The sequence below is a fragment of the Macaca mulatta genome, chromosome 3 (genome assembly GCF_049350105.2).
Source record: "Macaca mulatta isolate MMU2019108-1 chromosome 3, T2T-MMU8v2.0, whole genome shotgun sequence".
NCBI classification, from domain to species: Eukaryota; Metazoa; Chordata; class Mammalia; order Primates; family Cercopithecidae; genus Macaca; species Macaca mulatta.
This window is the reverse complement of record NC_133408.1, coordinates 93470337-93485541: the sequence shown is the minus strand read 5'-3', so window position 1 is coordinate 93485541 and position 15205 is coordinate 93470337. Positions and strand designations below refer to the sequence as shown.

The 15205-nt window shown below is 43.3% G+C and overlaps 1 protein-coding gene across 1 annotated transcript in view; it reads left to right on the top strand.

Annotated features, from left to right (window-relative positions):
- Positions 1-15205, top strand: part of NPSR1 (neuropeptide S receptor 1) — a 203191-nt gene that overhangs the window by 177552 nt on the left and 10434 nt on the right. The window contains 2 exon segments of the mRNA NM_001032942.1: positions 3138-3339; positions 10420-10496. Of these exon segments, the coding sequence (NP_001028114.1) occupies positions 3138-3339; positions 10420-10496 (279 nt within the window).

The following is a 15205-nucleotide window of genomic DNA, read 5'->3' as shown; positions in this document are numbered from 1 at the left end:
ACGATTTTACAAAAAGGTAAATTAGTTACATGGAAAAGAAGAAGGCTAAGCAGCAGAGACGTGCAGAAATGGACAAGATCACGTGGAAGAGGGAGTCTGACTTTCCGGGGGTGAGAAACACGAGACAGTCTACCTCATATGCAAACCTGCATTTCATCTGTTCGATCCTGGATCCTTCAGCCCTGAGAAGTCACTCTTCATGGCAAATGGGCTCAGCTGCCTGGAAGGCCATCAGTCTCCCTGCTGTGGCAGCTGCGTCACAGCCTAAGAGAGTGGGGCTTTCCCAGTGCAGCCCAGCACCGGTATGAGAAAAACGGCTCCAAGCCTGTACCCTGCTGGGCCTTTGGGGAAACATCTTTGGAGACCTTGGTAGAGTCGATTCTAAATTATACTGTCTTAATCTGTTTCCCTGTGCATCCCTCTCAAAAGTGAACGCACTGTTTACCCATCAAGTGGAAACTGGGTGGGGCCCAGGAGTCACATGTTGCCCTTAAAAGTGTCCTGGGACCTATAGAAGAAGACAACATTAGAATTCTAACCATTGAAAGAACAAGAGCACCGGGGGCAGCTACTAATGTCACCCAGAACCATAGAAACCCATCAGGCTTTACACCCCCACCATCAAGAAGAACCCCCTCCAGTCCTACCACCTGCCCACTTCATCCCACCCTGCTTCTTTCCTAATCTGAACTCCCACTGCTTCTCTCCACCCCTGGTGTTTCTCTATTCCTTAGGGGACCAGCTCCCCTATACCATCAACCTCCTGCCCCCACCTCCTGCCTCCTGAGGTGGCTGATTCCCCTAAGACATCTCAAAAGGATGCTCCTCAACCTTCCTTTTTAGATACCTCATGGCGTGGTGGCAGTGAAGACATTTTCCTACCTTTCTAGACCACCTCTAGGCCATTTCTCCTTCAGTATTGCACATACATGCCTGCTCTGTTTCTCTGATGCTCATGCTATCAGTCTAGACTACCTTCTACAATGCCTTCCCCATGCCTGTGCCCATATGGCCAAGGCCCTCATCTAGTGAAGATGTCGACACTGTTCTCAGTCTCTCTTTCACCTTTCATACTGTCCTAATCACAGGTGACTCGATGTCTACATAAACTAAGTCTAGTGAGAGGGCTTCACATGATGACTCACAGAGCTTGACATGTTCCCTGTATTTGAGAGCATTGGGGACCGATGACTACATCACACCTGAGACCGTTGAAGAGAGGCTGGTTGGCGCTGTGGTCCTAGCCCAGGGGGCTGATGTAGAACCTGCACCGCGAAGTTTGCCTGAGGCTGTATTAAAAAAGATCCTGCCCCAGACATTTCTGCCAGAGAGAGAGTCCTCCCTGGAGGTGACCAGGGAGGGTGGAACGTCACTGCCCAAGTCAAGCAAGTGGCCACCAGCGAGACCCCACAGGAGAATTTCCAAAGGACCCAGAAAAGTTCCTCAGGGAACCAAGAATCAGCTTTGGATGCAGCCAGGCACAGAGAGCACAAAGCCCTCTGATGACAGCAGCAGTCAAGCGAGAACTCTGTCCTCTTCCTCCTCCCTGGTTCCCTGTACCCCAGCTGTGGAGAGACCCCAATGTGGATAGCGACCTGGGGGAGGACGAGGCCTAGCAGATGAGGATAGAAAGCAGAAGGGCTGGTACCTCTGCTGGACTTCCTACTTGAAGCAAGCCCACCTAGGGAGAAAATACTTGAAATCCTCTTGAGAATTTGGGTTTTTTATTGTTGTCTAGGATTTTAATTACTAATTTTTATGTAATTAACTAAATTGACCAATGTTTACCACTTAATGTGTCTGTCACCTATGAGTCATCACTAACATCAAGGGGCTTGAGTTTCCAAACACAGGCAGGAAAACCTCTCCCCCTATCCCCAGTGGATTACCAGTTGTATGTAAGGAACAAGAAAGACCTTAATCAGATTGCTGTTATAATTCTACCCCAAGACTCCTGCTTGCTCAGTGGGCCATGACAACTCTTTTCTACATGAATCTAGTATCTCTTTTCAGTGCGTATAATTCAGCAAGAACAGAACCCTCGATATTATTCTCCTAAATATTTCAGGTTTGGATTTTAATAGAGTCCCTAGTTTCCTCTAGATTTTTCTCACTTCTTATAGCTCCTCGACCGGAGCCAACACACTGTTCGAAGACACCACCTGACTCTACATTCCAACCCCACCCAAAGACACATGCCTGCTTTCCAAGTTGAAAGTAGGGGAGCAAGGTGGCCTCCTGTTTCTGGAAGAAGGTCCCAGAGCCAGTGAGCACAGAAAGCCCAGCTAGGTGAGGGATTAAGATGACAGCTTCAACAACAGCTTGACAGAAAGCATCACATCATAACAACGGGTGTGTTTTAAAGGTGCTTGCTTATATATTAATTGTCTCTCTCCAGCCCCATCATAACATGCTGAGATGGCCAGAGCAGGTATTTTTTATACCAATTTAAAGAAAAGATGAGGCTGAGACTGCATGGTTTAGCCAAGGTCAGAATATTGCAACCGAAATCCAGTGTGCAGACATAGCTACCAGGTTTCTGGGCTGGTTTTGAATGCGCCTACTCTCCAGAACAAAGTTCAGTGTTCTTTCTCAGCCTTATAAGTCCACCCATGTTCCTACCAAAAAAAAAAAAAAAAGAAGGTTCCTTCCCATTTGGCAAATAATTCTCAAAAACTGTCCCAGTGCTTTGCAGTGCTGGGTACAGTGAAAGGATGCCACGCGGACCAAAGGCTGTAGCCCTGCCTCGTAATAAAAGAGTGACTGCATATGGGTAGACACAACTCAGCATTTGCACCACAATTTACTAAATGTACATGGTACAGACTGAGCTCCCTAATACTGCAAGAACGGATGCGTCAACATCTCAAGTCAGATGGGGAAATCAGGAAAGAAGAAGCACCAACCTTAGGCCAGGCAATGTGCTAGCTTCTGTTCAAGCTTCCCTTTATAATCTTCACATCGACTCTGTATGGAGGTACTGTCTCCCTGTTTACATATGAGGAAACTGAGGCTCTGGGAGGTTCTGTGAAGTACAGGGTGGCTGCCCCACAGTGATCCTTTTCTATAGCAAACTCCATTGTGCTCCTCAAAATGGTTGCCACATACCCAGACATCCCTCTCTTCTCTTTGGGCAGAAAAGCAAGCCAAGGTCCTCATTGTGATTGCCTGGAGCCTGTCTTTCCTGTTCTCCATTCCCACCCTGATCATATTTGGGAAGAGGACACTCTCTAATGGTGAAGTGCAGTGCTGGGCCCTGTGGCCTGACGACTCCTACTGGACCCCGTACATGACCATTGTGGCCTTCCTGGTGTACTTCATCCCTCTGACAATCATCAGGTAAGAAGCTGTCAGGCCAGGACCACACAGGGGGTGGTTGGGCGGGGGGCCTTCCTGCTTTGCCAGCTGCTGCTCTCGTCCCCTACAGGCCCATTTTTTCTAGTGCCCTAGGGGGAGCTGGCCAGGCCACAAGATTTTATGTGTAGCTACTATAGGGTAAGCCCAATTTCTTCAAAGTAGAGTAAGGAGAAGGGAATTAACAATTACTGGGTATACAGGGCAGGCATTGCGCCAAACAGCTAACAATTATCACATTAGCCACAGTACAACCCTGTGAAATAATTACCACTGTCCCAATTTAATGAATAATGAAACTCAAGCTCAGAGTGGTTAAGTAACTTACTCAACATCAAACAGGATTGATATCCAGGTTTTTCTGATTTCATACCATATTATTTCTTTTATATCTTGCAGCTTTCCAAATACAAGGCAAATTACAACTTATAGGGATTTTGTAAATGAAAAGATAGATATACTTGAAACAAACTGAACACAAAACTCAGTATACACTAATATGCTAAATTGTGTATGCAGTGGAGTCACATAATGCCAGGGAATATATTTTGGAAGCCACCATTGAAGGAGGAAATGATTCAGATAGGATAAGGGAGAAGTGGGGAGGAAGCAGACTCTGATGACCAGAAATCAGAGGGAGTGTAGGGGCAGAGTGGACAGGTAGACAGTGCCAATGGGACAGAAGTTGGCAGTGAGCTCCTTCCAGTGGCTGGGGGAGGCTCAGTTGTGAATGACCTTGGCAAAAAAGTCGTAGAGTGTCCTTTGTCCTGTAGCCAATGGTGAGCTGTAGATGGTCTTTTAACAGAGATTAGCACAACAACCTGGTCAAGGTAGGGTCTCACTTGGCCATGTGGCAGGATCACCCTCTGAAATGGGCTCTGCATGTGTGGATGGGGTGGGAGACTACAGGGAGAGACCTGGCACATTGTGTGTATTCTTGGGCCACGATGATCCTGCGCCTTTTGAGTACCTCTAAGCCAGCCATAGTGTGTCATATAACATATCATAAGCAAAGGAAGATCAGCCTTTGTTTTTCATAGTGTAAAGACAGCTGTGATAAAAATCTTTGTACTGAAAACTGTACATGAGTCTCTGGTTATTTCCTCATAACTCATTCTCATGGAATTACTAGATCAAAGGTGTAGATCAAAGATGATGCACATTTTAAAACTTTTGATGCATAGTCACAAGCTGCCCTTGAGAAAAGCTGTATTATTTCTTGGCCTGTTAGCTAAGATCACTTGTAGAAAAGGTATATTCTGGGCAACACCATACAAGGGCTCTTGTTTTTTGCTTCCCTGATCCATTGGAAGGTAGCACTATTTCCTTACTAAATCTTTGCCAACCTAAGAGTTTAAAAAGTATTTCATTGTTTTAATATGCATTTCTTTAATTACTAAGCTGGTGGCATGCTTTTCAAGTGTTTTCTGATATGGTGGGAGTCACCTTTTCTTGCTCATTATTCATCTTTAGTCTCATAAAATACTATAGCTGGGAGAAATGTTATCCATCATATGGTCAAACCCCTGAATTTTTCGTAAGAGTAGAATTAAGACTAAAAGAAGTAATTGCCTTGCCCCTACCCCCGCATCAGAGATTGAGATGGGCAAGCACAGAGTGACCTCAATAGCCAACCCAGCAGCCTTTCCGAGATGGGGTGTTGTCCAGTCATCTCTGCTGAATGGACAACTTAACACCTACACTTTATTTTGACTTATTGCCCTCCACTCCATCAAGCTGAGCTTGAGAGGAAGTTTGAAGGAGAGAAGGTTATTTAGACAACCACCCAAGGTAAGTAATAGGCAAGTGAGCCGGAGCGGTCAGAGAGCATTTGGAAGGAAGCGGCTTGTGTCACCCTGAGCAACTGAGGCATCGATTTCAGTGACAGTGCATGTCCTGGCTTCACTGCTGATTGATTTCCCATCAGTTCAAGAAATGAGCTCCAGTCAAAGTCTCTGCTCAGCACAGCGGATGCTGCAGCACGTGGACCATGCAGCTCAGGTTGTCCTGCATCTATGATTTCCCCATTCTTTGGGCTGCTTTTTCCACCAGGACTTCTCCTCGAACTTGCCTACAGGATAGCCAGTGTGTTTTTTTTCATGTCCTTGAAAGGGTAAAATACAATGTGTTTGCTGATTGAAGGAAATGATTTCAAAAACTGGTTTCCCTCAGCTCTCACCAAACTAAGGCCTCTGTAAGGCCTGATCCTAACTCCTTGCTTCTAGCCGTGACAGTCATGAAAACTCAGCCATGACCTCCAGCCATCCTTGAGCTTCTCTGAAGCATTTCCTACCTGACAAGAGGCTTCTCTTTCATCACCTTCCCTCTTTCGTAGCTCCCCCTGGTGAAGAAAGAACTTCTCTCTGGGGGACTAACATCCTCCACCTCCTTCAGCAACAACTGTCTTCTCAAACAAGACCAGGCCCTGGGGGGAATTTTGTGAGGAACTTGTATCCAACGAGTACCTGGCATAGGTGCTACAATTTCATCTCAGAGATAAGGTCCAACTCTTATTCTTTCTTTATTGCCTATATTCTGGCCCCCGGGCTCAATGCTGTGAGTAAGGTTAAATTCTTCATTTCAAGCTTAAGTAGACAAAGAAAATAGCTCAAGGAAAGTGTTCACTCATGTTGTTCACCATGCCTCATTGTCCTTCATGCATGCTACATATGCTACATTTACCAAATTGATAGAAAAAAATATATCTTAGTTGTTTTATTTTGCATTTCTTTTTTTTTTTTTTTTTTTTTTTTTTTTTTTTTTTTTTTTTTTTTTTGAGACGGAGTCTCGCTCTGTAGCCCGGGCTGGAGTGCAGTGGCCGGATCTCAGCTCACTGCAAGCTCCGCCTCCCAGGTTTACGCCATTCTCCTGCCTCAGCCTCCCGAGTAGCTGGGACTACAGGTGCCCGCCACCTCGCCCAGCTAGTTTTTTGTATTTTTTTAGTAGAGACGGGGTTTCACGGTGTTCACCAGGATGGTCTCGATCTCCTGACCTCGTGATCCACCCGTCTTGGCCTCCCAAAGTGCTGGGATTACAGGCTTGAGCCACCGCGCCCGGCCTGCATTTCTTTCATTACAAATAAGATTGAGTATATTTTATATGCTGACTGTCATTTTTTTTAAAAGTACTTCTTAGGTTGGTGCAAAAGTAACTGCGGATTTTGTCATTGAAAGTAATGCTACTTTTCTTGTTTAAATGTTTTTATTTTCTCTATTCTCTATCTTCAGAAATATTATATATACAATAACCTTTTTCTTTTTGCATATGTTGCGAATATTTCTCCTAATTTGTCATTTGCCTCTATATTGAGTATGGTTTTATTTTGTGTTCGATTGTTAATAGTAGTGATTGACATAATAGTAGTGATTGACATAATAGAAAAAAAGAAAAAGCACAAATAACTAACTTAGCAGCTTTTCTGCCACAAATACCTCATTGTTTTACTTATTGCCCAGCTTCGTATGCATTCAGTATCTGCTAGGACAAGATCCACTTGTCTTTTTCAAAGATTCCCTGCCTGCTTCACAGTGAGCTGCTGATACCTCACCTGCACTCCCAACTCCAGCTATGGAACAAACACCCCTCTGGCCCATGTGCATCACTCCCATGCCTGAACACTCTGCCAAGCTCACCTTGCCTTGTTTCAGCCAACTAGTTCACATCCTTTGTGTATCATTTCCAATACCAACTCCACGGTAGAGCTTCCCTTGCCAGCCCCGGACCAAGAGGCACCTCAGGTCCTCACTCCTTAACCTCCAACCTCACTTTGTCCATGTCATCATCTAGACTTCATGGTAGTGTGACTTTATCTCATGAGTGCAGGGACTGTGGCCTCTTCATTTCTGAACTGCACATCCAGCACGCACTAAACAGTTGATGAATATTAGATTGAATGAATAATGCAATAAATTGCACCAAACAACAGATGTGTCATGTCACTCTCTCTACTCTTTCTCTCCCTCTCTCATTCTCTCTCTCTCTCTGTCTCTCACGCACATACACACACACACACACACAAACACACGTGTACACGTGCTGCTAATATAGAAATTTCTGGCTATCTAATGCCTAGATCAGTTTTTGGCATATGATAGCTCCTCCATAAATATATGTGAGAGGAAAGAAAAAAGAGAGAAAAGAAAGAGGAGGGGGAAAGAAAGGGAGAGAGGGAAAGAGAGAGAGAGAGAGGTAGTTGTATTTTTGGTGGCAAACTCTCATGGGAGCTGTGTATGAATAAAGATGTAGCTCTTCTATCATCCACTAAATCAGGCTCCCAGGAGTTGAAACCATAGTGACTGACAGCAAAGGCAATATGTTGTTTTTCTGGGTCAAAACAACAGGAGTTGTTTTGAAATTTGCTTGACATAACTGTCTAATTGTTGCTGGGGAGGTTATTAGCCCCAGTGTAATTGCTTTACTTTAGCTGTGCTTATTTTCTTCCTACCTAATTGATTTCTCATTCTCTTATCATTTTCATCTCTGTAAGATAAAGGTAGAAGCAGAAGAGATTCATGACTGACAATCACAAAAAAATAAGTGGAAAAAAGCACATTAGTCATGGATCATTGACTTGTCATATGTGAGAAAAATTCATTTATTTTGCTTAGGAAATGGGATCACACTGTGGGAAAGCCTCATGCCAGGTTGGTGCAGCCCTGCAGATAGAATACACGGCTATTGTGAGCAAAAGGGCCCCAGGGACCTGGCCAGCACTGTCCATGGGCATGAGGTCCAAGGTCAAAGACGATCACAGGGCCCACAATAAAAGCAGTCATCAAAATGAATAAAGAGAGATTGTAAGGGTCTCCACTAATGCTGAAAACCTGGATGGAGAGGAAGGTACCGATTATGGAGTCATTTTGCTGAGACAATCCACAAAACTTATCCGCAATCTGATTGATCAGCTAAAGGAAAAGAGACAAAGCCAAGTGTGGTGACTCACACCTGTAATTTCAGCACTCTGGGAGGCCTAGGCAGGTGGATCTCTTGGGCCCAGGAGTTCAAGACTAGCCTGGCAACATGGTGAAACCCTGTCTCTAGAAAATATACAAAAATTATCTGAGCAGGGTGGCACACACTGGTAGTTCCAGCTATTCAGGTGGCTGAGGTGGGAGGTCAAGGCTGCAGTGAGCTACGATCCTGACACTGCACTCCAGCCTGGGTCACAGAGCAAAACACTGGTGGTGACAAACAGCAACGCAGATGTCTCTTTGATGCTTGATTGCTACGCTCCAAGAAGTAGCCTGGTTTGGCAATAATACCCTAGTTATTAGGTGTTTGCCATGCTAACTGAAAAGTTGGTATTGGTTCTCACCCATCTGATTGGCCCTAAGTAAAAAGAGGGGGTGACTTAGGCCCAAATCCCTAAAGCATAAGACATTTCTTAACCTTTCTTCTGTGTACATGGTCGACAGTCATAAATATTTGACTTATTGGTCAGTTATATACTGGGGTTGCAATTGACATAACCATTAACTTTCCATGGTGAGTGTAACCTTACCTTGCACAGTATTTCACTTTCTGGGGAAGAAGTTTCCCTGTTCTAGCAAATATTCAACTTAGGGTTGAACTCACTAATAACATTTTTCTCATTTTTTCTTTACTGCAGGCATACAAATTACAAAAAAAAAAAAAAAAAAAGTCCCTTGGTAATTATGTGAGAAAGAGTGGAGATGCTCCAAAAAGTCCCTGAGCTTTCCTGGAGCACTCCGAAGGGTTCGCTGAGCAGGAATGGGAAAAGGCAATAAGCAGCAGAGATTTTAACATTGCCATTAATTAAGTTATATTCTAAAGATCATTAAAAGCAATTAGTGCTTTGTCAGCTACTGCAAACTGAAGCTTTGATTTTTTTTTAACTAATGATTCTCAAGAGGGAAGACATACAGTTTTAAAATAAAGCATTGCTGTGTCCCAAAGTTTTTTGCCAAGGTGCTTAATGTAGTCAAAATATCAAGTAATATTAAAGAAGAGTAGTTTTTATATTTATCAAAGAGTACCCAGGATACAAAACTTCTTGACACTTTTGAATCATTAACACTTTGTTTTCCTGTTAGGCACAGATTAAATCGTGTAAGAATTGGTGTGATACAGTGTAAAATAAATAGACAAGAAAGAGGAGAAAGGAAATTAATCCCCACTAATTTTCCAGCACTGTACTTGGCACTTTAAATATTGTCACATTTGATACTCAAAAAGTTCAAGAGGTCTGTATTGTTAACACCATTTTGTAGAACCTCAGCTGAGGATCAGTGTAGTAGTTATCTATTACTCCTTTACAAATTACCACAAACCTAATGACTTAAAGCAAGATACATTTATCATCTCACAGTTTCTGTGGGTCAAGAATCTGGCCATGGCTTAACCGGGTCCCCTGCTCAGGCAAGGCAGTTATCAAGTTGTTTATCCAGGGCAGGGGGTCATCAGAGGCTAGAATGGGAAAGGCTCTTTTCCAAGCTCCCTCAGATCCTTAGCGGAATTCATTTTCTTGCAGCTGTAGGGTTCATGGCACCTTGTTTCTTCAAAGCCAGCAATGGGGAGAGACACCAACAAGACAGGTGCTACACTCTATGTAATCAGTCCCATCCCCTTTGCCACTCTGCATTGATTAGAGGCAAGTCACCTGCTCTTCCCACACTAAAGGGGTGAGGACCACACAAAGCCATGAATGCCGGAGTCAGGGATCATAGACATCACTTAAAAAATGTCACTAAAGTCAGGATTGTACAACAGACAAGTAGTAGAGGAGACCCAAGTCTTTTCTGACTCTAAGGCCTGTTTTTGGATTCTAATCACAGCTCTCCTTCAAACCATTTGGGTTACCTTGAGGAGACTGCATAACTTTACCAGGTCTTAGCCTCCTCACTTAAGACAGAAGTGACTCCATCCAATGGATCCTCATGGTCACTTTCAGTTGTGATTCTATAAACAGCAAGTATAGGGGGACAGGCATGGTGAAAAGATTCCTCCCTTTGCACCTTGCACTCGGGGAGGTGGAGTGGTCTTCTCTGTGTCCTCACAGTAGAGATCCACCAGCCACTTTAATACTACCTTTGGTTCTTTCTACAGCGTCATGTATGGCATTGTGATCCGAACTATTTGGATTAAAAGCAAAACCTACGAAACAGTGATTTCCAACTGCTCAGGTAAGTCTCTACTCTGCATGGCCCAATTCTTAGCTAATTTGCTTCTCCAGAGGTTTTCCTCTAGCAAATGTGAGCTGGGGATTCCTTGATACACGAGCATACAGGATCATATCAGGACCCAGCCGACAGACCAGACCCACCAAAGGCTATCACAGGCAAGCTCTGTCGTCCCCCATGTGACCTCCCTGAAATTTAGGAGAAGGAAGGGGGCACTTTGGACCTGGCCAAGCTATGCCAGCAGAGAGTTAGCCTTTGAGCTAGGATCCAAGGGTTACCCCAGCCTCAGTTCTGGCAAAGAAGCACCTTGGAGGACACAGATATGAAAAGAGAGACTGTCCAAGGAGGACATCACACCTTCAGCAAAGATGAGGATAGGCTATTCTGATTGGCTTGAATTTGCAGATACATAAAGCTGCCATCTGTCCATAGAACAATCCTGGACCCTAAGCCAGCAAAGGCGCGGTGGTTCATTCTTTCCCAGCTGCCCCAACACACCAATTCAAACCAGATCAAGCCTAAGACCACCTACTACAACCTTCCCCCAAATTCCTTCTCAGTAAACCTGAATGCAGAGCCCAGGACTCTGAGCCCTGGAAGGCTGTCCTGCTTCCCAGGAAAACATTACTGGACCTGACCAAGGTCAATCTGGAGAAAACACAGAAAACCAAGGGACCAAAAGAAGAAAGGGCTTCTAGTTTTCTGTTTGTTGTAATGTCATAGCTCTGTAGAAGGAGACTGGATCTGCTCAGGTTACACACCCCTCCCATTCCTTGTGCACACACATACATACAACGTAGGCTCATATACACAAATACACACACCTTCACACACTCAGTCTCACACACACTAACAATGCATACTCACAACTATATGCACTCACACAAGGACAACAAGCTGTACCACAAATATCTGGAATAAGAAGAGCTGCTTTCTGTTCCAGATGTGCCACAAAGAGCTGTGCCACCTGGCAAACTTACATAATCCCCGGGCTCCAAGACGTTAAAATAAGGGGATAGACTGGATTCTCCCTAAGCCCTCCTCTTTTCAGACTGTGAGTTAAACTTTTGTTGGAGCAAGACAGAGCTTATTTTCTCCCTCTCAAAGCTACTTTTTCCAATAAGACGGTGAGGCCGCCAAGAGGATGCACACGTATTATCGGGCACTGATAACCTGTGTCTTTTTCCCTAGAAGAATGAGTAGAGATATATAAGTCTGGGTTCTCCACCTGAATTCAGTTCAATTCCTCTGTGTTCTTCTGCATGTCAGGAGTGGTACAAGGGACTGGGAATGACAAATGAATGAATAGCATGGTTCCTGACTATAGGCAACTTACAGTCTAGGGCCTTGGGTCTTGGCCCTGGCTACACAGTAGAATTACCTGGGGAGCTTTTAAAATGCACTAAAACCCAGACACCATTCCCTGACAGATTCTGATTCACTCCATCTGGAGTGGGGCATGGACATCATTATTTCGGAAAAGCTCTTCAGGTATTTTTAATGTTCAACCAGGTTTGACAATCTGGGCCAGTGAGACACAGAGTCATAGGTGGCTGACCTTCACGCTGACTGACCAGTGTAACCAAGAGATGTGCTTAGGCTGCTTGGAAATTTTCAACCCATGAAGACCCAGTCATTCAGCTTGGGGCTAATTCCAGCCCCCATGCAGATCCTAGTGCTTCCCTTCCACTGGTGCAGTCTCCACACCCTGGTTTTTCTGGAAGAGCAAAAGCAATCAGAAAGAATAAACACAAGTGAATTCATTCTATTCAGTGCAATTGGCTTTGGTTAAAAGTTAGAATATTTGTCTGAAAAAAATTGGATGAAGGCATCCTTCCTCTATCAAATATCAAATAAATTCTGTAAGTATTATAATTATAATACTATAATCATTGAAAGAGAATTATATGGACAGGAAATTCCAACAGAACAGAAATGCTAAAGGAAACCTCAGGAATTTAGAATGTGATGAAGTATTTTAAACTGATAGAGAAATAGAAACTGTTTAATTACTAATGTTGAGACAACTGCCCATATGGAAATAATCATATATTAGATTGTTGTATCATATGCTACAAGGAAATACACTCCTTATGAAAGGAAGAACAAAAGATAGAATGAGGGAGAAAGAAAGAGTGAGGAAAGAAAAGAAAGAAAAGAAAGGAAGGAAGGAAGAAAGGAAGGAAGGAAGGAAAAGAAAGGAAAGGAAAGATGGGGAGAGGAAGAGAGGCGAGAGGGGAGAAAGAAAGAGAAAGGAAACAAATATAAGAAATATTGTTTATAATCATGAATAACTGAAAAGATCTGAATACCCTACAATGAGGGAACTGAGTATAATAATTATATAGCCATACAATTAAACACTACAGCTCAAAAATTATTATATAGAGTGCACTTATTGCCATAGAAATATTTCTCCAATATAGTACATTAAGAAAAAGAAAGCAGTATGGTATCCCTTTTATAGATATGTGCACATATTTTTACTTAGCAGAATATATATGTGCATGTGTAGATAGATGATAGCTAGAGAGAGAGGGAAATGGAAATTGCAATTATCTCTGAGTGGTCGAATTTTAGTTGATTTTTATTTTCTTCTATTTTTCACTTAGCCATATGTAAAAATTTTCTACAATTACCTAAATCATATAATTGAAACAATAGCCCTGTGGCCCTTTAGCCTGAGTAAACAGCCAATATTATCCTAGATGTATATATGTATATTCATTTTTTAAACCATCAACTCAGCACCCGCAAACATATTTGCCATGCACTTCTCTGTATAAACGTCATGCTTAGACCCTCTAAGGCCCACTCAAAGCCATCGTCCATTCATCTCTCAACACCAACAGAGAAGACAGAGGGACAGACGGAGCAGCTCCTATCAGCCACTGCTAGGTCTTTTCCTTGTGTTCTTCCCTTTAACTCGTTTCCTGTTTGCTCCATTTCACCCATGGCCCGTTGCCCACTTCCCATTTAACCCATTTCCTGTTTGAGAATACTGCACTGGCAGTGAGCTGTGCTTTTTTTTTTTTTTTTTTTCTAAACAGGAAATGAGTTAATCCACAACTCTTCAAGGTGGTGTTACTGTCTCTCACAGACAGAAGACAGGCTCAAAGCTTAAGCAGTTTGCTTGTTTTCACAGGTAGCATGTGACACAACTGGTATTCAAATACACACATATTGAGTGCACACATAAAGACAAGACTTTTTAAAAATTAAAAACACAAACTCGGGGTCTTGTGTGTGGCTTCCCTTCCAGGACACTCCCTCTAGAGCTCTGCCTTCAGAGAGCTATTCCTACCTCATCTCCTGAAGGTTTTGTTTCGATATATTTAAAATCTAAAGGCTGAGTCATGACTGGCAATGTGGAGACCAATTTTGTGGAGGTAGCTGAGGTCTTCCTGTACTTTCAGATGAATCAGATTGGTATAAACCCCTGTCGTGTGATTTCTGCCAATTCCGTGGGTCTGACATGCTCCTCCCTGCTTGTCCCTCTGAGCACTCACTCTCACTGTCTCACCTCCTACAGCTCTCCTGTTCCCTCCACAGCAGCACCACCCTTGCTCACCACCTTCCTCAGCATGCCTCCCCCCAGAGAGGCTAAGTTCCTGGTTCTCTCCAAAGTTCCCATGTCTCCTGCTACTGCATATGCCAGTCCTTGCACTCTTGGGCTCCCCTGACTTCCAGTCCTTGAAACCGTACAAAGCCACTTAGAGCTCTGTTTCCCACTGATACAGAGTGTGCCATTACTCCCTCCCAAAGGTGGAAATGGCTACCGCCACTTTTTGTTCTTTAATATAGTTTTATATCTCCATTATATCTATTTTTTAGTTACCGTTAGTGACCTCATCCTGGAATGAGGGCAGCTGGTAATCTCAAAAGCTTATATGCTCTCTATATCTTATTCATAAATGGAACGCAGTTGATTTCCCATCTGTCATTACAGCCAAGCAGCTCTGGAGTTGGCAGGTAAATGGGATCTCCAGCTGGGTCCGCATGCCAGGATTATTGCTCATCAACAAGGGGACATTAGCCATGATTAGTGTGAACAGAAGCTCACTTTGTAAACACTGGCTGAAAAACTCAAGCCATCCTTAGTGCAAGAACCACTCTTCTTGCTGACAAATATGTCTATTTTCTCCCAGTCAAACGCTGACAGAAAGGAAAAGAAAAAGAACTGTATCATAAATTATCTAAAGACTTTCCCATAAACAAGCATGGATGGCAAGACGTGGAGGAGACGGGGTTTCCAATCCTGTATGTTATCTTTCATAAATGAGCATATTATTGATGTCCGAGAGGATTTACTTGTGCAAACTGGAACATTTACTACTGCATGGGAGCAGGAGATTGGGCAGGTATACCCATGGAACAGACCAATTTCTCATTGTAACTATGTCTAGCTATCATGGCTTGGCAGATATGATTCATGCTATATCCAAATTCCATGTTTTTAATTAAATGAGGCACACTAGAGTGAAGGAAAAAAGCTACAGATTAGGAATTGGGTTAGAGTCCTATTCACTTTCTATCTTAAAAAATTAAAGAGAAGCCCATTAACTGCTGTCCATATCAGCTTCTTCATCAGTAACTGTGAATAAAATGACTCCTCTACAATTAACTACATTTAACAAAAGATGTGCCGGAAAAACATAAAGATACAAATAAATGATGCTTATGACATGTTCGTGGATAGTAAGGTTCAATAT